The sequence below is a fragment of the Gobio gobio genome (genome assembly GCF_949357685.1).
Source record: "Gobio gobio genome assembly, chromosome: 8".
NCBI lineage: Eukaryota > Metazoa > Chordata > Actinopteri > Cypriniformes > Gobionidae > Gobio > Gobio gobio.
The window spans coordinates 13,335,658-13,359,101 of record NC_137114.1 but is presented as its reverse complement, the minus strand read 5'-3'; the positions used below and the strand labels follow the sequence as shown (position 1 = coordinate 13,359,101).

The following is a 23,444-nucleotide window of genomic DNA, read 5'->3' as shown; positions in this document are numbered from 1 at the left end:
TTGAAGCTGTTAGAGCTGCAAAGGGTGGGCCAACTCCATATTAAACCCTACAAATTAAGAATGGGATGTCATTAAAGTTCATGTGAATGTAAAGGCAGGCGTCCCAAAACTTTTGGCAATATAGTGCAAGTATATAGCCAAGCAACAGGTTATATGAAGTGTTGCTTACAAATTATATAGAAGCATAAAATAACAATAGATCATCTATATTGTGTATATGTAATCAGGGTCAATAACATCTGCTGAAAGACATTAGATTTATCTTTGCATCAACTCATTGAAAGGTTTCTCAAGCAAAACAAATGACTGAAAACGAGTTAAGGAAAACCAATTCCAATTCCAACCTGAAATAGTACTTTATTCATAGGAAGTCATCCCTCTCACTTCAGCGGCCAACAGGCTTAACATCCTCAGTGAAACTCGTATTAAAGAAGCTCTTATGAAAAAGACATTAAGCAAAATGCCAATTGACAACTGCATTACATAAAATGCGATGCACAATTCAAAGACTGTGTACAAAAGTTCATTGCTGTTCATAAGTTAGGTCAGAAAAGGAATTAATACTGAAAGTATGCAACACCGATCACGAAAACATCTTCCCAATATGAGAAATCACAGTACTTTGCTGGAAGTACTCATCTGATTTACTGTACTTAGCAAATAGGTACCAATTCATATTTCATGGCATGGCAATTCGTTTTAATGGAGTACAAAAAGAAAATTAATGCTTGACAGAGGAATTTAAATATACAACACTTTGCTACAAACTGATTCTCAGAAACCTGGAAATATGGTCAAAGAAATCCAAACAAAGAGGAACCACAAGGATGACAGGAAAGGGTTTGTACATTTTGGCTCAACGATCCCTTCAACAGTGATAATACAGAATGCGAGTGACTTGTTAATTTCCGTAAAGGGTGTTTGGACCTAAATGCTCATGTCGACAATATGACAGTAGAATCCTAGAACTAAAAATAAACAACAAATGCAAGTCTGAGAATATGGTAAACGTAGTTGACCCCCTGAGTTTCTAATGCAGACTTAGTGTATAAAATACCTCATTACAGTGTGCCTTTTAGTGCAAGCAAGCAAATATGCTCGATTAATCAGGAGGTATATTAAGATAGCACCCAATGCTTCTCTTCGCAGTCTTTCCTGTTGGCCGAATCACAGAGCGGGGCTGGTTTGAACAGCCAAACCAGTAGATCAAATACATCTTATAATTCATTTGTTTGTTTGTTTTTTCATAGAAAATATAAATATCCCTGAATGGAACTGATTCACAGTATATTGAGGACTCCAGTGCTACTACCATTGTTTTTACGTCGGGACAATCAAGTGTCTTCAAGGTCTCCAGTTAGTGTCTTTTGCATGGCTCGACCGTCCAAGTCCTTCATTCGCTGTCTTGGTAATTCACAGTCCGCTTGCCTCGGTTTCTGGTTCGGATGCGCGTGGCCCGTTGAGGTTTCCCGTACGACACGTCGCTATCCTCGTCGGAAGCATCCCTCTGACGTTTCCTCGAGAGCGAGGTCCCTCTGTCCCGGTTTCTTAGCCTTCTCTTGGGACTGCTCCGTGAACCCGAGCTGGCATCCGATTCAGACTCCCCGGATCCTTCGCTCTCAGAGTCAGGAGCATCGTCCTTGCTCCCGTTGTCGCTTTCGCTTTGCTTCTGCCGTTGTCGGGCCGCTTTGGGATTCTTCTCCTGAGGCCTTTGTTCTCGACCGTTCTCCGATTTGAATACAGTTTCGGAGTCGCTCTCAGAGTCCGTCGAGCCGCTCAAGCGCTTGAAGCGCTTCGCACTCTGTCTTTTAGGTTCCATGCACTCGTTTTCATCACTGGTCCTACTACTTTTGCTGTCCGTCTCTTCGGACTCTGAGGAGCCACCACGTTTCCTTTTGGAGTCGCTGCCCGATGGTTTTCTTGCCCGGGAGTTGGCCCGCTCCTTGCTCTTTCCATTCTTTGATTGCATCTCCATCTCAGGACTGAATTCCTCATCCGAGTCCTCCCAAATGTAGCTCTTCTTGGGAAGAGCTCGAAGGGATTTTCCTTTGGATGCAACTGTAAGGCAAGGCTTCCTCCTTGGAGGAGTCTTCTTGACTTCCTCTGATGCGTCACTCTTTGGCCATTCATCAGAGGAAATGCCCACCTTTTTTCTCCTCCTTCGGTCGACCTTCCCTTCGCTATCCGAACTGGAGGCATCTGACCTTGCATCAAGTTTCTTTTTGCGAGTGTTGGATGGCCATTTTTTGTTTCTGAGGGACCTTTTTTCTTCTGCGTCATCGCTTTGATTCTCATCATCTTCTGATTTAATTCTCTTCTTGTGTGCAACAGATTGTTCCGAAACGTCACTGAGTTCTTCGGAGTCCTGGGTTGTTGACATTAATGCATTTGTGGCTAAGTTTTTTTTGTGGGTAAATTGCCGTTTTGCTGCAGAAGCTTGCTCTTGGCTTTCTGCGGATGCTTTGCTTTTCTTCATCTCTTTCGCATCTACCTTTCTTCCGTTTTGATGAGGGTGCTTTTGAGTTCTGGGAACATCCTCCTCAGAGCTCTTTTCAGAATCCTGCTTGCTTTGCCGATGTTTCTGATGTCGGGCTCTGGAGCAATTTTCGTCCTCTTCAGCATCAGTGTCATTCAGTTTCTTTATTTTACTGACAGCAGCTTTTGCGGTCCTCCTGGTGGACTTCCGCCTGACAACGAGGTCCTCGTCTGACTCCTCATTCACACTTTCATTCTGACTCCTGGTGGACTTCCGCCTGACAACGAGGTCCTCGTCTGACTCCCCATTCTCACTTTCATTCTGACTCCCCCCATCATTTGAGTTGTCCTCACTGTCCTCCCATTGATGTTTGGTGCTGTGTCCATTAACGAAAGGAGACGTTTCTAAAAATGGAAAAACAAACAAACATAAGAAAGTGGTCTACAACTTCCTCTGACAATAAAGAAAGGTCTATCTACATTTTGGAGTGTCCCATTAACGATTCAAGGGTTCGTTCAGCCAAAAATGACAATTCTGTCATCAACTACTCTCATGTTGACCCAAACACATAAGACTTTCATTAATCTTCTGAACCATTCATCTTATGACTTCTGAATGAAACTACATTTAATGAGAAAAAAATCCAGCAGGATGGAACTTTTGTCCATCAGGAATTGACTGAATTGTGAGGAGGCGACATCCACTCTAGAATTGGGACATGAATGAGAGTTTTCAGCTAATTTTTCAAATGATTTTGTCCTAGTGATCAGTGATGATCAGTGTTGTTGAAGCCTAAACAAGCTGAAAAAGTTATCATCATTCACCCTCTCGAGTCGGCGGTCTCTTGTTTTCTTATCAGTGCCAAAGAGACTCAAATAACTCATTCAGGCAAGTGTTATACATCATTATAATTTGTTAAGTTTCAAAAAAAAATTTGTGTACAGTCACAATAAAAACAAAAATGTTTTGCTTTTTGCAAAATAAAGAAAACAAACATGATGCGCGATCTTCAGCCTCTCTGTCAAAGACGTTCATTCAGATAGTCTTCAGAAAAGGACCTCTAGCTTAGTGAATACTTGTCTCACAAACATGAGACATATGTCTAAAGAAACGCTGAAATGTCAGGTTTTAAACAATGTAAACCAAATCGAAAACGAATATGCTGTGTTTATGTAATCTGGTTGAAAAGTGATAGATGTAAGAGCCACTTCATTATCCGCTAATGCAACCACGCCCACGGAGCACGCGCTCTTTCAGATTCAAATACTGACGATCAGCAGTTCATTTCTGAAAGTAACGGTTTCAGGGCTGATTGTAAGGTAGGCTTTATTCTGTTAAGTTTATTCTGTTAGCATCTGTGAATATTAAATATGTTTAAATATGAATCCTGCGGCATGTCATACACGCAAGACTGTTTAGACAAGATTTATTTGGCCTGTTTTGGACAGATTATAATGTGTTTATTGTAAAAGAGCCTAGTGTCACATCAATAAAGCTTTTATTCACAAATGTCTGCTCAGATGCTATAAATACAGTACCAGTCAAACGTATTTTTCATCATGATGTTTAAATATTATAGCCTAATGTTATTTTTTATATTTTTTAAATGTATCTTGAATTATGTATTACGTTGTTTAGCATGAGACTACTTTCAAAAACAAAAAAATAGCACAAAAAATGCTCTTAGTAATTTTTGGCTTGTTTCTAGTCTAAATATTTAAATATTATATGTCCTGTTGCTCAGTCACACACCTGAATTAAGCTCATTCATTATGCATCTCATTATGCGGGCTATTATGTTCTATTATTGTCCTCTCAGGTGATCACTATCATTATTCATTAGATATCACGCCTCCTCGCATATGGGCTTGGTGAAGAAAAACTGTCTTACAAATTTTAAATCAGTTTATTGTTTTATGTAAATGAGTAGGCTCAATGATTCTCACATCAGTTTGAAGCAAAAACTCTAGGCAACAACCCCATGAGTCAAAAGTCTTGTGGACACATATCTATTGTGTTTTGAGGCCTTAATTTTAAAACAATTTTTTTTGTTTTCGCAAAAAACATGCATGCACATGCTTGTATTTTTGAGAGTAAAATGTTTATGCATGTTGCTCACATATTATGGTAGCCCAGTTTGTGGTGAATACAGTGCCATTAATGTGTTTATAAGCAACTGAAAAAACAAAACAAATGTCAGAGCATGTCAAAACTGCTAAAGGGCCCCAAAACAGCTCAGACTCCTAGGGGTTAAGATTAACTTGTTTCTTCTTTGGAAAAGAATGTACTTATGAACTGTGCAAAACAGGGACATGTAGACGGATAACCGTTTTGATTTCATGATGCCTGTGGAGCTCAATAATTCAACAATGAAGAGGACTCCACCAAACATACCCTTTTTCTCTACTGCTGATCGTCTACATGGTCTGCGCCCAGCAGATCTACTCTCTCCTTTGCTGTGAGAAGAGGAGTCACTGTCCACGCTGGCACCACTTTTCTCTTCTTCACTAGCTGAAGCATCACTTTCATTTGACTCTGTGAGAAGAACAACATTAATAAGAGGGACTTTATGTTCAAGCTACATTAGATATTTGGAAAGTTTTGTTTTTGCACAAAACATTTCCAGGTAAGCGAAGTAGATGTTTATACCATCCTGAGAAGCTTCCTCTTCGTCTGAATCAGAACTGCTCTGAATGACCGCAGAGCGTTTGCTAGCACGTGTTGCGGGCCGGGTGCTGCCTCCACGACCCTCTTCCTCTGAGCCGTCAACGTCTTCCAGGATATCCATGAGTTTCATCTTATTGACTGCTGCCATGGCGGTCTTGCGGGTCCTTGGCCGGCGACTGACAGAGGATGACGACTCGTTTTCTGAGGTGTCTGAACCGTGTGATGGCTCTTGGTCAGAATCGCTGCAGGGTCGGGGTCTCTGACGCTCGTGTGACCTGCTGTGTCCATTCATCTTAGCATGGCTCTCTAGGATACATAACACAGTCACTCCATGAAAGATACATTTGTAAGTCCACCTAATCATATTTCTTCACTAGGTAGACACAGCTGAGAGAGCTCGAGATTTCTAGCCAAATGCACACAGACACACATCGTCTCACCATGTTTGCGTTTTGCTCCTTTATTCTGTGCAGCTCTTCTCGCGGCTCTAGTCTCTCGTCTGAAGACACGAGACGAAGATGGAGGTTTTTCATCCTCTTCTGACTGACTCAAAGATAGTTTGCTGTCATGATCAGACCCTAAAAATCAAAAGCACAAACTATGGAATGAACATCAGGGTAGGGTGGCACCAGCCGTTCGTAAGTTCTTTCTTAAATTGGAACAAAGTCCACACTAGAGGCTTAGTAACGACTAGATAGTTTGTAACCAACTCTGTACTTTTTTCGGTTGCACCATATGTTCCTAAGGCAGAACGTAGTAGGTCGTAAGCTCTCCGTAAAGTAATGCGTCTCATTATATGACGTTTGCCCTCAATGATCCAATAGCAGCCTTCAGATACATGAGCAGAAGTTGTGTTGAAATGCAGTGAATTTCAGTTTATTCTTCATTCTAACTACTTTTGCCTCATATAACTAATGGTAAAAATACGTTTTCATTAAATACGATACTTAAAAGGTGCACTATGTAACATTTTTCAGTAAAATATCCAAAAACCACAAGGCCAGTGTTATATATTTTGTTCAGTTGAGTACTTACAATTAGGGGTGTGACGGTTAGTATATAAGTAGGGCTGAACGATTTTGGAAAAAAAAAATCTAATTGCAATTTTTTTAACCAATATTGCGATTGCGATTTAATATGCGATTATTTTTTAAACTCTTTATCTTCTGTATTATTCAACAATACATCATTGTATAGTAATGGTGGAAATCTTGAATTGGTACTTCACAATCCGATTACGATTCTGGGAGTCACGATCCGATTCCAAAACCATTCCTGAACTTTTTCCTTATTAATTAATCTTATTAATTTATTAAAAACTTAAAATGTTTTTTTATTATGATATATGTAATTATAAGCTTTTTAAAATAACTAGGACATTATAACATTTTAATTAAAACAATTGCATGTTAATAATTTTAAATATATAAACTAATATAGCTGCAAAACATAAGCTAGTAAATCATAAAGAGGAACAAAAAACATATTACAAGCAATGAACAAAGAGTGCTTTCAGTATTTAAGAGTGTCTGAACTGTGAGTGATTTTTCTTTCTCAGCTTTACTGTTGTTTGATTATTAATCATGACATCATAGACACTTCATCTCTTTTGAAATATAAGATGTTTTTGCCCTGTCTGTTTTTTGACCTTCTGTCAGTGAGTTACTTATTTTTTAATATACAAGCACACTTCATTCATAACGACATGAATGAAGCCTTCGTTGAGCATTTGTAAGGAAAATACCGGCGGGCGAGAACACACACTGTAAGCGTGACATCAAAGCTAAGTTTCTCACAGCGCTTATCCTGTGCAAAGAAGCCTGCGAATGTCATTGCGATTCGCGCCGTCAACCGTTCCGGACGTTATGAAAGATTATTTTATGGTTCGTGTGTGTGTATGTGTGAGAGAGAGAGAGAGAAAAAAGAGAGATAATGGAAGCAATCAGAATACGGGTGTTTCTAAAACACACGCAGCGCCACCGCGCACCTGCACTTAAAATCTAAGCTTAGAATCGATCCAGAATCATTGGAGAAGAATCTTTTCTCCCACCTCTATTGTAGCCTATAGTATGAACAACACAATATTAGATAGTATGAACAACACAATATTAGATAGATCAAACACAAACAGTTTTTTCCCCCTTTAGGCCAGGCATATATGTGTAATGTGCCGAGTTGCTCCTTCTGCAAATTTTACTCTCGCGTGTCACGTGACCAGACTGTAATCGCAGCCTTTGCTGTTAGGAAATAGTGTTATCATATCGCGATATTATCGCAAATGCAATTATTCGTTCAGCCCTATATATAAGTTATATAAGGTAAGTGGTAAGTTGGATTAATCAACAAACACGGTAAGTCATGTCTTCTCCAGTCATTATCACTTGCACCGCATGCCGCATGTTCAGTATAGGCTTCTCCGCTAGCGAACAGGGCTTCACATGTTATAAATGTAAGGAGATAGTTAGGCTGACGGAGAAGATTTCAGAAGTAGAAACACGCTTCCATACTTTAGACCGTGATTAGACTCCCCCTGCAACTGCCTCATCGACACGGCATCTCAATAAACCCGTCTCCGGCGTGTTGACTCAGATTGTTCGAATATTACAATTAAATAATACTTAAATCGATATGTCATCCTCAATAAACCCGTCTCCAGCGTGTTGCCTCCGATCATTCGAATATTGCACTTTAATAATTATTTAATCAACATCATCCTCAATAAACCCGTCTCCAGCATGTTGCCCCCAGTCCCTCGAATATTCTGATCTATTATGACCTCTGACCTGTAAAGCTGCCAGAATAATTATAATAATAATAATAATAATAATAATCATACGCTGTTTGCTCATTGGCCAGAGGAGAACTGGCACCCCGACTGAGCCTGGTTTCTCCCAAGGTTTATTTTTCTCCATTAGGTCACCTGATGGGGTTTTGGTTTCCTTGCCACTGTTGCCTCTGGCTTGGCGTGCTCAGTTGGGGACACTACATTTTTCAACTAAATATCCAAATAAATCTAATTATTAAACTAAATTAATCATTTAAACTAAATTACTGATCAAATTATTGATCTAAAGCCCACACTGTCACTATGATAACTGAAATGAACTGATGACATCAGCGTTTTTCCAGAATGGCTATAGAGCTGAATACGGCTATACAGCTTATGTAGCATTATTTTCCTGTTTAACACTGTAAAGCTGCTTTGAAACAATCTACATTGTTAAAAGCGATATATAAATAAAATAAAGTTGATAATAAAATTATTTGAGGTCCTGACTCTCGGTGGCCATTAAAAATCCCAGGATGTCCTTCGATAAAGAGTAGGGGTGTAACCCCGGCATCCTGGCCAAATTTGCCCATTGGCCCCTGTCCATCATGGCCTCCTAATCATCCCCATACACTGATTGGCTTCATCACTCGGTCTCCTCTCCACCAATCAGCTGGTGTGTGGTGGGCGTTCTGGCGCAATATGGCTGCCTTCGCATCATCCAGGTGGTGCTGCACATTGGCGGTGGTTGAGGAGATTCCCCCCTTCTATATGTAAAGCGCTTTGAGTGCCTAGAAAAGCGCTATATAAATGTAACAAATTATTATATAATAAAAAGGAAATTCGCCCTATAATTAGAGATTTACCTATAATGCCTTTTACCAGTCCTTTGACCCATATTTACCATTTACTGTTGTCTTTGTAATATCTGGTCAGCTGATAAATGGCTCCACCTGGTGGCTCTCTAAAAATATGGCCTGTCAAAGCACTCAAGCATTCAACAGGAACAACAACGACTAGGGATGGAACGATAAACCACGATAAAATGTACTGATGGTTAGTCATATTTAAAATTCAACTATCATTAAAACCGTGCGTGATTATCACGATTTTGAAAACTGGCGGTAAATCTTGTCCAGTCAGCGTCAGTCTGGTGCAGGCGCAGAGCTGTTTTTTGAATGAAAAGAAATGGCAGATGGCAGTGACAGCGCTGGGAGATTTTTCAGCCTTCTAAAAGGACCAAATCTGAGGTGTGGTCATATTTTGGCTTGTCCTGAGGGAAACTTAATCGAATATGGTCACCCTGTCAGCAGAACAAGCCAGAAGAAAGTCGCTGTAATGGGGAAACACTTCCGAACACAAGCGAACTGGTCTGCACACAGGTGCTGTTAGGTACAACGTGCAGCCTTATATTTTAATACCGGAAGGAAATCATTTTAGTGAACTGTCAGTCTTACCGGATGAAGATGAGCCACTCTGTCTGAAGGTATCCTTGACTTCATGGACTCTGCGGCGCTCCGGTCCAGACACTTTGGCTGAGGTAGATTTGGCTGTAGACTGTTCTGAATTTTCCTGAGTTTTTATAGTAGCCCTCTTTTGACTAGGACCAGAAGGAGAAATAAGGACAGGTTTATTGTCTTCTGCATGCAAACTATTCATGGGAAAAAACTAAACACGGGAATAGAATAAGAGAACATGCGGAGGCAGGGAGATCAGGCCTACCGTGTGGATCCTTGGTTGGAAAAAGCAGAGTCCTGATGCTGCAACTTCTTCCTGAATCTCTGACTGCGGCGCAGCTTCAAGCTACTTTTTACGGCAGTCTTGTAGTCGGAAATGATTTTACGTATACTTTCCTCGAAAAACGCTGACAGACGCAAGGTCATGCTGTAAATCTGCAAAATAGCACAAGGACATCAATGAGTCTTTAAGAATTACACAAAAAAAGCCAAGACAAGGTGAAAAAAAAAGACATTAATACGTTACCTTTGACCGTTTGTTTGGTGTGTAGGCTCTAGCATTGGCAAAAATAAGCCTGGTGTCCTTGCAGAGGTCTATGGGATTTTCATAACGGTCTTCTTCAAGAGTCTGCCGCACCGTTCCAAGGTCCATAGGCATGTCGATAATATTACCATAGTCCTGGAGACACCAAGACACCGTATTATAAAGACTAAACTATTACTATTAACCATCATTGGACAAAGTTGGACGAAGAGGTGGCACTTCCCAACACTAGAGGTGACACCTCTTTGTTTTCACATACACATTATAAAAATAAAAAAAACTAAATAAATACAATGCCCGCTCCTACTGACAATGCTCGATCCCACATTTAGATCAGTTTGTCTAATTGGGTAGGAATTATGAACGCCCGAAAACAAAATTCGTAGCAAAATATGCAGTTAACCATTTACTTTCATACCAAACGAGAATATTCAGCATGTACAATATGAAAATCCATAGCTGACAAACAAACTTTTTTTGGGGGGGTGGAAAATTGTATTTATGGTGATGAAAATGTGCCAACCAATAAGCAGCTGACAGGTTCGGTGTGCTCTGCACAAATTATATTATATTCTTGATGTAAATAAGAAGTTAAGCGATTTATTTTGTTGCATCAGGACCTCCAGATTAACCCTGTCGCCACCATTGATGAGATTTTCCATCATTTATGACAACACCCTGCCATTGAGGAGTGATCACCAAACATTCAACAACATATAAATCAAAACTGCCCAATGTTACTGATTGAAATGTCGACCCAGGACGAGCTATAGAACTGGGGGTGTTGATGAACTCAATCTACTCTGTTTTGATCATTGTTCTGAATCTGAACCAAACATAGTCTTTGAACAAAAAGCTGAGAAAATCAAGTTTGTTAAGTGTTTGTTTGTTAACATTCAAGTGTGAATAAAAAGAAAGAAAGATGCTATAATACTTTTTAGTTTGTTTAAAATATTAGAGGCTCTGTTCTTTCTTTTGATAGATTCACCGTTTACATATTCATACAAAAAAATATTATGGGGGCCATCAAAGATTTTGATAAAAAATGCTGGCAACTTAAGAAAATACTCTGGTGGGGAGAGAGTTAAGAAAGATGACCACTTTCCTAAGATTATTCCATTATTGTGCTTTGGAGACTCACCGGATAATCTCTCTGATCTACGGGATCCCGGAAAGGCTCTGAATCCTCACACTCAAACATGTAGTTCAGTAAACGTTTGCAGTAATCCTTCCATGCATCCCTGTCCTGTACGACCTCCATTGATGGCTAGCGAAATCAAGACAAGAAGAAGAGTCTTTAACATTCATTTTTCCATCTTTCTCATTTACCGCTTTGTGTTAGAACTTGTAACCATGGGGCATATACACCGATCAGGCATAACATTATGACCTAGTATTGCGTTGGTCCCTCTTTTGCTGCCAAAACAGCCCTGACCCGTCAAGGCATGGACTCCACTAGACCCCTGTGGTATCTAAGATGTTAGCAGCAGATCCTTTAAGTCCTGTAAGTTGCGAGGTGGGGCCTCCATGGATCGGACTTGTTTGTTCAGCACATCCCACAGATGCTCGATTGGATTGAGATCTGGGGAATTTGGAGGCCAAGTCAACACCTCAAACTCATTGTTGTGCTCCTCAAAACATTCCTGAACCATTTGTGCTTTGTGGCAGGCGCATTATCTGCTGAAAGAGCCAGAGCCACCAGGGAATACCGTCTCCATGAAAGGGTGTACATGGTCTGATACAATGCTTAAGTAGGTGGTACGTGTCAAAGTAACATCCACATGGATGGCAGGACCCAAGGTTTCCCAGCAGAACATTGCCCAAAGCATCACTGCCTCCGCTGGCTTGCCTTCTTCCCATAGTGCACCTGGTGCCATGTGTTCCCCAGGTAAGAGACGCACACACACCCGGCCATCCACAGGATGTAAAAGAACACGTGATTCATCAGACCAGGCCACCTTTTTAGGTTGCTCCGTGGTCCAGTTCTGATGCTCATGTGCCACTGTTGGCGCTTTCGGCGGTGGTCTGACGGGTCTGCGGCTATGCCGCCCCATACACAGCAAACTGAGATGCTCTGTGTATTCTGACATCTTTCTATCAGAACCAGCATTAACTTCTTGAGCAATTTGAGCTCCAGTAGCTCGTCTGTTTGATTGGACCACATTGGACTCCCCACGTGCATCAATGAGCCTTGACCCTGTGGCCGGTTCACCACTGTTCCTTCCTTGGAGCACTTTTGATAGAGACTGACCACTGCAGACCGGGAACACCCCACAAGAGCTGCAGTTTTGGAGATGCTCTGACCCAGTCGTCTAACCATCACAATTTGGCCATTGTCAAACTCGCTCAAATCCTTACGCTTGCCCAGTTTTCCTGGATTTGATTCCTTGCATTGGCTCTACTTGCTTCCAATTCCTTACACACACAAACACCACTTGAACCTTCTATAAAATAATCATTCATAAAAGTTCAAAAAGGTTGAAGTGCTGAAGTGTCATAAAAGCATTCTGAGGTCATTCTCAGACTCAGCCGAATGCACGAGCGCTCTTCTTCGTGAGCATTTAAGAAATAGTGTGGTTAAAAATTAGCCTAGAGCACCATCTGCTTTTAAAGGGGTGGTAAACAACGATTTCACTATTCTAACTTTAGCTAGCGTGTAATGTTGCTGCTTGAGCATAAACAACATCTGCAAAGTTACAACGTTCAAAGTTTAAAGCAAAGGGAGATATTTGCTTTTAAAGAAATCAGTTTCTAAGAACTACAGCAAACGGCCAGTAGGCGACTACACACATTCCTCCAGGGTTGGTGACATCAACAGGCTCAATATTTACATAAACCCCTCCTCCGAGAATATTAAATAGGGGGGGTGAGGCCATTTTGTATCGCGGCGCTGTTGTGGTATAGTTAGGCTGGAGTGTTGTTGCTGCGATGCCGAGGAAACGCTGTTATTTTCATCCGGATTGCAGGTCTGGGGTACTTGCTCTGTTCAGCCTTCCTTGGGACGGGGGTGCGTTGCAGAGCGTTTAACATACAGCATGTTGCACGTGTGTTTGAGTCAGCGGGGAATCAGGCGCGCGCGGGGCTCCCTGCAGCACATCTTACGGAGGAAAACATCCACCGTCTTCGCGATTTCAATGCCGGATTTGCACAACGTCAGCTGCGTGAAAAAAACACTGCCGGTGCGTGGATGCATGACGCGCGCGCTGCACATTTCACGGAGGACAACACAAACTTCCACAAACTTCGCGAGTTCAATACAGGATATGCACAACGGCTTGACCTGAAAGCTGGATTTACAAACAGAAGCTGTTCACGGGCCACAACCTGTAAGTCTGATTTATTTTTCATCGATGTGTTTTCCTGTAATAGGTTAATTGTACGTTGTAGCAAGGAAGTAAACAGATGACAACGCTGTTCTGCAAACCAGTCTCTTAAATGCTCATTCATACTTAACGTTATCCGACGAACACCTAACGTTACAAACACTAACGTTAAAATCTCAACAGCGAACCTGGCATTAGTGTAAATGATTCTTTGATTAGAGCTTTTATGTATTGTTTATCTACAGGCATGCTAAACATGCTTCTGTGTGTGATTTGGCTAACTTACTAGTTAAAGCCAGTGCTTAGTGTTTGTTTTGGGTTAATAGTTCTTGCGACAAATATTTGGCTATAATCGTTCTAAAAATACAAAAGTTAAAGTGCCATTCAGTAGCGATCATTATAGATCCGCAGTCTTTACTCTCGAGGACTGAGCAGGTTCTGCTCGATCATCTTCCCTCAAATGTTCTGGGTCTGATTCGAGCTCATATGGTTTTATTGACGCCGTTGTTTCTAATACTGAACAGCCTCCGGTAAGGGGCGTGACGTTTCCGACGTGCACTGCGGTTAGCGAATCACAACACACTGGGCCAGCTAACCAATCAGAGCCCACTGCGTATTTTTGAGGGACTGGCTTCATACAACCCGGAAAGCATCAGACCGTTTTACAAGGAGGGACAGAGCAGTGTAGAATAAAGGTCAAATATATGACAAATAATGCAATTTTTTTTAAAACGAAGCATGAACACATGTTACAGTGAACCCCACAAACACAGCCAAGCCTTCAAAAGAATGTGTTTTACCACCCCTTTAAAAACTAAGCTCAGAACCGATTTGAGAGAATTGCGATTCATCGATATATTGTCCCAGCCCTACCCCATGACCCTGTGGCCGGTTCTCCACTGTTCCTTCCTTGGAGCACTTTTGATAGAGACTGACCACTGCAGACCGGGAACACCCCACAAGAGCTGCAGTTTTGGAGATGCTCTGACCCAGTCGTCTAGCCATCACAATTTGGCCCTTGTCAAACTCGCTCAAATCCTTACGTTTCCTTCATTTCCTTCATTTTCAATCCTTAATTTTTCCTGCTAACACATCAGCTTTGAGGACAAAATGTTCACTTGCTGCCTAATATATCCCACCCACTAACAGGTGCCGTGATGAAGAGATAACCAGTGTTATTCACTTCACCAGGTCATAATGTTATGCCTGATCGCCGACGGTGTATACTACAATATTAAAGGGATAGTTCATCCAAAAATGAAAATTGTCATTTACTCACCCTCAAGTAGTTCCAAACCTGTATGAATTTCTTTCTTCTGCTGAACACAAGATGATATGAAGAATGTCGTTAACCAAACATTTGATGGGCCACATTGACTTCCATAGTGTGGAAACAAAAATACTATGGGGCCCATCAAATGTTTGGTTAACCACATTCTTCATATCATCTTGTGTTCAGCAGAAGAAAGAAATTCATACAGGTTTGGAACAACTTGAAGGTGAGCAAGTAAATGACGACAATTTCCAACTCTACTATTGAGCTATTTAAACATAATAAAAACTACCTGGCGAAGTCTTTGTCCAGCAGAGGGTCCAGGTGCATCAATGTCATCCATGTCCTAAAAGCCACATGAATCAATCTCATGTTTTCCAGGAAATAGCAGAGAAGATACAGGTTGAACAAATACACACTCACCTCGTCGTCAGAGTACTCCATGTTCTCAACAGCATTATAGATCTCCATGATATCTGTACAGTGAGGTTTACTGTGGCCAGGGAGGGGGAAAAAAGTTACAAAGCTAAACATTACAATATCACAAATAGATCTTAGCCACAAATGTCCAGTACCAACCTTATGAACTTCAGAAGAGCATTTGCTATGATTTTTGCAGACTCTGCAATCTTGCTGCGGGGCTCATTGAAGGTCTTGGCATTTTGATCAATGTGTTTAACATCCCAGATCAGAGCAGATAGCCTCCTAAAAAACCCAAGACATGTTAAAACAAACCAAAAGCAGGCAACACACACACGGGAAATTAGAGTTCACGCCTCAAAAATAAAAAACTGTCAGCGTAATTCCACTTTCTTTCTGTTGAACATTCAAGATATTTTGATAGGTTTGCTCTTACTTGTCAGGCAAGTACGGTTGAGCTGCCATTGGGCAAATTTGATGTGTACTGATCAATGTCCACACGTGAATAAAAGCCTAAAATACATCTGATCATCACAAAGCGCCTCTAAAAAAAAAGACTTTGATAATCCGCTCGCTTCATGGGGATAATTTTGTGAACTCTTAAATCAACCGTCAGAAAGTTTTGTAAGAATGGACTTCAATGGAGGGACAGAAATCTCAGGTTTTATCAAAAAAGATCTTCATTTGGGTTTTGAAGATGAACAGTCTTATGGGTTTGGAGCGTTTAAATAATGACAATTTGATTTTGTGGTGAACTATCACGATAAATATTGGTTAAAACCGAAGACTACAAGTTGTACAGAGTATTTTTTGCATAGGAAAACATTGATTCAAATTTCTACTTTTGTGCACCATTAAAAACTAATGTCATCCAGGTTTAAAAAGGTCATAGGGAGGAGCGAATGATGACAATCTTATTTTTAGGTGGACTATACCTATTAAGCCACAAACCTGTAGAACTTGTGCTTGAGTCGCAGTTTGATGGTGTTCAGGTCAGTGGGATATGCAATGACAGCACAATATGTAGGATACTGAGCAAGGTCGACCGGACCAGAGAAAGGAGCCGTGATATCTGTTGAATAGGACAGAAATTGACATTTGATAAGCCAGAGGGTCACATTTAAAGGGTTAGGTCACGCAACAAGTAAACTCTGTCATCATTTACTCACCCTCATCTCGTTCCAAACCTATAAGACTTTCGTTCATCTTCGGAAAACAAATTGAGATATTTCCATCAACATTTTCAAGCTAAAATGTACATTAAAAAAAAGAATCCAAATTTATTAAGCGGTATAATCCAAGTGTTCAGAAGAGACACGCTTGCTTTATATGACAAACAGATTTATTTAGGCTTTTATTCACATATAAACGTTGATCAATGCACATCAAATATGGTAACAAGAAGAGAACCAAGGAGGTCTCTTCAGACTTCGATTATACCACTCAATTAATTTGGATTACTTTTATGATGTCTTTATGAACTTTTTGCAGCTTGAAAATGTTAACTACATACACTGTCAATGGATGAAGAAAAATTATGAAAAAAAAAAAAAAGTCAATAAAAGTCTTATGGGTTTGATACGAAATGAGGGCGAGGTAACAGATGACAACCCCTTAAGTCCTAGCAGTAGAAGACCATCAAAATCTGATTTGCTTAAATGGTACACCATGTCATTTTTTTGGGTAAAAAAAAAAAATTCCTTCCAAAATGTGTTTTTGTCTGATGGGATGGTTTTCGCGGGAAATTGTGAACATGCGCCCCTCGCCCGAGCGAGTCTCGTCATATACGCAAAGAGAAAAGTTGTGGTGTGGGAGTGGCAGAGGTTAGTCGTCACAACTAGCGAGGAAGGTTGACATGGAGCAGCTAAATCGCCGGGAATCCCCCGTTTTAAACAAACGCTGAACAGAGGAGAGCCTGCAAAAAGAGAACGAGACCGAGCCCGTAATAAAACAAGAATCAACATCGGCTTGGCTTTCCAGAGATGGAGAGATCTGAAATGTTGTAAAAGCGACATGGAGATTGTGTTTTTATTACTCAACAGGTGAGTAAGATCATTTATTGAACAGATAAATCTCTAACAGAGTTCATCGTAAAGCATTATCTATTGTGAAGGGTCATATTCATCCGCCGTCACAGAGCCGAAGCACAACCAAAACAATGGTTTTCCGGAAAATACATGCAGTTTTGTTTTTTTTAACCACTTGAGGGCTAAAAGTTACAGTGTACCTTTAAAGAAATGGCCAAAAATTGATAAAGCTAGTGTAAAAACTCAGAACAGGATGACAGCGAAATCAAACGCACCCACAGTCACAAGCTGTTCTATGCCTGCAATGATGCGTGCGCTCTCTTGGTCTCGACCCCTGTCCCCCCATTCACCCTCCTGGGGTTTATACAGGATGTCGATCATCTCCTCATCCGTCACTGGCACTCCAGCACTCTCCGACTCCGGCTGCTCAGCTATAATCCAATAAACAGACCATTTGCGTTATTAAAACCCAGTAACAAATAACCTTTCTGTTAGAAATGCAGGAGTAAACAAACCAGCCAAACACCCCGAATTTGGTGCAAAGACGGCTGATTTGCTAAATAAGTACACAGTGCATCTGGTTAAAGCTCAAGGGGTCAGAAGTACCGTTTTCCGGAATAGCTTCCACATCCCATGGACTCAGCTTTTCCGTCTCGCCATTGTCCCATCTGCAAAATCAGAAAGTTAAAAATCACAGCCAATGCCTAAGATCTATGCCACAGCTCCCAATAAATGCTTACTTGACTTTGAAGCTCTGAAAATGGCTGTCAGGATACTCAGACTGATATGGTTCCTGACAGACTATGGTGCCAAACCACCAGGCGTCGTCGATCACAGAGCGAAACCGGTCATCTACAGAACCCAAAGCCAGAATGTTTTATTTCTGTGGAACACAATGACTGAATTGATGCAGAGTCTCTTCTCAGGTCATGCCTTCAACTTACTTGATCTCCATATTCTGTTCCGCGCCTCGTCGTAGCTTTGACGCAGCACCAGAAAATCAATTACATCCGGCATATCATGATATCTAAGGAAAACAGCAACAAAACAATTAATACTGCTTCATTTTAGAGAAAAACTTGTAGATATTTTTGTATTCATTTTTAATTTTAAATCATATCTTGCAACAGTGCTGGGTAGAAAATGATTTAAATGTAATCTGGATTACAGAATCAGATTATAAAAATTAAATGCTTATAAATAGATTATATTACATTTAATATAAATACATAATCAGCTAGTCATATTTTGATTGATTATGTGATGGAAAAATGTTATCATAGAAGGAGATGAATAATTATGCATTTCAATTTATTGATTTATATAAACACTAGGGGTGCTCCGATCGATCGGCAACCGATCTCGATCGGTCGATAATCGCTTTGGGATGATTGATCGGCGGTCTCCAAAAAGGCCGATCTCATGAACCGATCGCAGCTGACGACACATAAACCCGCGCCTGCCGTGAGAGCTAGGGCATGATATGCAGCGACACCGTCTCATTCTCTTTCCAGCGCGGGTAAAATAATTATAATGCTGAAGGTGAGGTACAATTCATATTTCTATTTTAAATAACTTACGCAGTCATTTGAAAACGTTCTGTGGGACGTAAGTTCACAAACAGCGCGCGTGAATCACCGCGTGCCCGCGCTCTCTCTCTCCCTTTCAAAATGCTCAAATGGCTTCACATCAGCGCATCGCATGTGCACTAAAATCGAGCTGCACAGTTGACACAGGATTTGCCACTTTGCACAATCGAGGCAGTGTCGCATCGTCACTAAAGTTTGTCATATGCATTTATTTTTAAGTCTTGCCAGTGTTCAAACCGCTCAGCACACGCGCGCAGAGTCTGGAGAGACACACACACACAGGCCATCTCACAAAAAGCTTGCGAGTACGAATTGCTCTGAAATGGTCAGATACACACAAATGTATTTACTAAATTACAATCTTGATGAGGATGCACGTAAACCCCGTCGTGACTCGCGAGTGAACGTTTGTGCAACTGCATGTAACCGTATCCGTGTTCGCTCTTAAAGTGACAGCTGTCGAATAAACTGCTGCTGTCTCTGAGTTTCTCTTTGTCTTGTGTTGTTTGATGAACCTTTATGACACTCACTGCTCTTACATGACTAACTTTTGCAACCTTAAGTGTAAGGATTAATCTATTTTAATGTATTCAGGGAAGTCCAATATTAATTTACATTTGATTTCTTATTAAATGTCTTTAGTATTTCTTACCTCAATACTAATGTTAGATATACCTGAAAAATTGTTTTTAAAAACAAAAATGCACTGCATGATCAAATATTTAGGTGAGATAATTATACATTTATTACATACATTTATTTGGGAAAGATGGCCTACAGTAGCCTTAAGTTATCTCATTTTCTAAAATAAACACTTGGTGGTTCTTCAAGATCTTGACTCAGTTAATTTAGAGTTAGTTTCATTTCTACAAATGGTGCAAACTCTGCAAGATTATAGATACAAGATTGCCATTCCCCTGCCATTCTGTGATCGGCAGTGATCGGCAATCGGCAGATCATGATCTTGGTGATCGGTAATCGGCCCCAAAAATGCTGATCGGAGCATCTCTAATAAACACATACATAATGATTCTTTGTTGTATGAATATAAATTAATTTATAGTACGTTATGAGTTAATATTCTGCCACAAAGACACTTTCCTTAACTCAAGCAGACCCAGTGACTAGCATGTGATCATAGGGGTCAGAAAAACCCTCACTTTTAATGCACATTTATTCTAAGATTACATTTTATGATTACATTTTTCCATCACAATTACATGTTTACTTAATATTCCAAAAATGGCAGTAAATTGTTGTTAATTCACTGATTGTCCCCAATTCTTTTTTTATCTTTTACATTTTCCATCATTCTTTCTAAAACAGCCTAATGCTTTAATTTAGGTTCGTAAAGGATATAATTACAAGGAAAAATTGAGGGCACAGCATAAATAAAATTATATATTTTTTGCTTTGTTAAAATATATTTTTTTAATAAATACGAAACTTTTTTTTTTTACTTTACATTGGTTTAATTATTTTCATTTATTAATAATTACCTTTTAAATCAACTTCCTTCATCAAAACCCTGCACTTGTTGATAAACATCTATTTTTATAATCAAAATAGTAATAAAATGTGTAATGTAAAGATTACGTTAACTACCATTTTCATCTGGTAATTTTTATTCAGTAAATGGACTAAAATGTGTATGTAATCTGCTTGCCAACTTACTTTATTGAAAAGGATCGGTCTGTTATTTTGCCTGTTCCAGGGTCAATCTGGGTCAGTTTCAGACAACACAGGGTTGGAGGGCAGACTTCATACTTGATCCCCGTTATTTTGACAAACTCTAGGTCCTGGTAAAAACATGATTTATATTTTTCAAAGCCAAACTTGCTGAAAACATTAAAAGGTTAGTTGAGTTGCATGCATTTTTTAAAAAGCAATGTTCATTGTTAAATACAAGGAAATAGAACCTTAGGACAGCATCTGTGGCCTGTTGTCGGTCACTACAACAAATAAATGCAGACAAATAAAAATAGCCTTGCTGCACTAGCTATGTTTCCATCCATTTAATTGCGAATTTAACTTTGCATTTGCATTTGGCGGATAAAGCATCTCTTCCATCCCATGTGCTCAAGGGAACAAAATCTTCCTGGGAAACTGGCACAAAGTATTTGTTGGTTAAGTCAGTTAGACTTTTTCCTATATAATAAATTACTTGCACCTCAAAGCGGCAGATGAAACGCAATTATAAACGCAAGTATTCTTGTGTTTGGATGCCTCGAAACGCAATCGTGTGGGACGCCTCTGGGAGGTCATTACACCAAATCATTCTAAATGCGTTTCCATTGCAGTTTATGGGCAAGTTCTTACCGAATTAATAAAAGTGCTAATTGAGTGCATTTTTAAGAGCATGTTGGCATTTCCATCCAGTATATTTTTATGCGACATCCCAAAATTTGCATAAAAATATGTGGATGGAAACTTAGCTAGTGACAAGTGATGTATGCATGTATTAATGTATGCTGTTAAAATCAGATTAGCGCAGTTTTACAAACCACTAATGCACCTAATAAGAACAGATGTATAATTGTAAAAGTGTCAGCAAAATCCCAGGATTGTTTTGATCATACTCTTAACTCCATCTTCTTCCATGGCTGTCTGTCTAGGTTTATGGGGTACAGGTTTGTCCTACAGACTGCCTCCACATACGCCTCGTGACCCTGACGGAAATAGATGACCTGTGTACAGAAAAGGGGACAGTGGATTTAGACATGGCTCAGTTAAACGTTAATGCCGATGAGATGATACGAGAGAAACTTATTCTGTACCTCGTCTCCCATTTGAGGGACGAAGGGGGACTTTCGGGGAATGACGTCAGTAATCCAAGCTGGGGGACGGAACTCATTCGAGATCTCTCTGTTAATGGGCGGCCTCGGTTTTGGTGGCTAAGGAGAAGAAAACATTGCATTGAATTTAAAACTTCCATATTTAGGAAGTTCTTCAAACCATTCTTTCATGAATACAGACACAAATTAAATGCTAGCCAATAGTAAAAATCCCCCTCCAGAATTACAACAAGGGATTTCAAAAGAAGATACTTACATTTAAAAGGATAATATAAGAATTTGTAAGTGACTGTAAAGGCCTCGATATACTACAAGCTTAAGGTCCTTTCACACTGGACGCGATTTTGACGCGCAATGATTTAATTTTTTGATCAGCAGTTTGTGTAACGAGTGCTTCCACACCGAACGTGAATGTGCTGCGGCGAAAAAACGATGTTTATTTTTTTCCGTTTCGATGTCGATTTTTTTAACACTTGCAGCGACAGAAAAGGCTTAAACCAATCACATACAAGGAAACAAAGGTCACGAAATGTCCAGTTGATGTCATTAGCCATTCAATCAACATTAACCTTTGCCAGGTATCGCATTTCTCACGAGATTACAGCTGTACGTGTGTAAAGATGCAGATGTGTTTGCCCACTGTAGGCCACAGACAACGATAACATCACCTTTTGAGTTAAAACTCAACTCGAGTTAAAGGGTTAGTTCACCCAAAAATGAAAATTCTGTCATTAATTACTCACCCTCATGTCGTTCTTCACCCGTCAGACCTCCGTTCATCTTCGGAACAGAAATTAAGATATTTTAGTTGAAATCTGATGGCTCTGAAAGGCCTCCATTGGCACAATGCACTTTACACTCTCAAGACCCTTAAAAGGTACAAGGTTTGACACACGATCCGAATCATGATTCGACTCGCTGATTTTTGCGCACAAAAACTATTCTCGTCGCTTTATAAAGTTATTGTAGAACCACTGTAGTGAGATGGACTTTGTAACGACGTCTTTAGTACCTTTTAAGGGTCTTGAGAGTGAACCGTGCCATTGTGCCAATGGAGGCCTTTCAGAGCCATCAGATTTCAACTAAAATATCTTCATTTGTGTTCTGAAGATGAACGGAGGTCTGACGGGTGTCGAACGACATGAGGGTAAGTAATTAATGACAGAATTTTCATTTTTGGGTGAACTAACCCTTTAAGTTTTTTCTAACCTAATTGTGTCCGCGACTATGGAAAGTGAATGCGTTTCCATCAAGTACGACTGTGGCACAAAATGTTTACATTGTGACTCAACTGGAAGCAGAGCCGCTCCGGATCGACTGGTTCCTGAAGTGTGTCTCTCTCGTCAGATGCGGTGCCAAATTGTACAAAGCAATTAATACGTTTTATTTAACTCTGAAACATTTTTCGAGTTGTGTTGTGGTAAAAATAGCTGCGGGTAGCGCCAGTGGATTGCCGAGTGCAACCATTCTACGTCATCAACCTAGAAAGCAAACAAAATGGCGCCGCCCATTGTCCAAATATATAATGGATTTTTTAAATAACGCAGATCTTTCATGGGTTTTCTACAACATATTTCAGTAAGAGACAACATGTATGTTATATTAAGCCATACAATTCTTAACACCATGGGATCCCTTTAAATAAAATGAAAAGCTCATCTTCACTGGATGAGGAAGTGTCCGTGTTTTCTCAGCTGTCGCCGCAAATGTTTTGGAATGTTGAAGCTCTGAAACGTCACACACGTCGCAAACTCGCGTCGCGGCTGATGTGAATGGTTTTGACGTGAACTATTTGCACATGAAATATTCGTTTTTCCACTTCGCTTTTTCATTACGTGTCCGGTGTGAAAGGGCCTTAAATCAAATAACGAACTATGACGCCATTTTGAATAAAATCAGGCCAAAGCGAAGTTCATTTGGAGTTCGAAACGGCTTGCCAAAGCAAACTTTATGGAAAAGTTTGCTCTGGCTGGTAAACACCTTCGCACTACCATTGTGCGATAACATTGTGCGATAACACCATTGACAGAAACAGATCACCACATACCCAAATCAGAAGCCATGGATGAACAGGGAAGTGCGACTCCTGCTGAAGTCACGCAATAC

The 23,444-nt window shown here is 40.2% G+C and overlaps 1 protein-coding gene across 1 annotated transcript in view; it reads right to left on the bottom strand.

Annotated features, from left to right (window-relative positions):
- Positions 1-325: 325 nt before the first annotated feature.
- brwd1 (bromodomain and WD repeat domain containing 1) overlaps positions 326-23,444 on the bottom strand; it is a 49,833-nt gene continuing 26,714 nt past the window's right edge. Inside the window, exons 24-42 of the mRNA XM_079824153.1 lie at positions 21,321-21,437; positions 21,123-21,230; positions 20,218-20,342; positions 17,899-17,981; positions 17,695-17,806; positions 17,561-17,622; positions 17,230-17,385; positions 15,879-15,999; positions 15,087-15,212; positions 14,931-15,000; positions 14,800-14,853; positions 11,053-11,178; positions 9,894-10,046; positions 9,633-9,802; positions 9,368-9,510; positions 5,584-5,721; positions 5,126-5,449; positions 4,871-5,011; positions 326-2,880 (exon numbers count right to left, since the gene is read on the bottom strand). Coding sequence (XP_079680279.1) covers positions 1,394-2,880; positions 4,871-5,011; positions 5,126-5,449; positions 5,584-5,721; positions 9,368-9,510; positions 9,633-9,802; positions 9,894-10,046; positions 11,053-11,178; positions 14,800-14,853; positions 14,931-15,000; positions 15,087-15,212; positions 15,879-15,999; positions 17,230-17,385; positions 17,561-17,622; positions 17,695-17,806; positions 17,899-17,981; positions 20,218-20,342; positions 21,123-21,230; positions 21,321-21,437 — 3,816 coding nt within the window. The 3' untranslated portion in view covers positions 326-1,393. The remainder of the gene's footprint in view (positions 2,881-4,870; positions 5,012-5,125; positions 5,450-5,583; positions 5,722-9,367; positions 9,511-9,632; positions 9,803-9,893; positions 10,047-11,052; positions 11,179-14,799; positions 14,854-14,930; positions 15,001-15,086; positions 15,213-15,878; positions 16,000-17,229; positions 17,386-17,560; positions 17,623-17,694; positions 17,807-17,898; positions 17,982-20,217; positions 20,343-21,122; positions 21,231-21,320; positions 21,438-23,444) is intronic.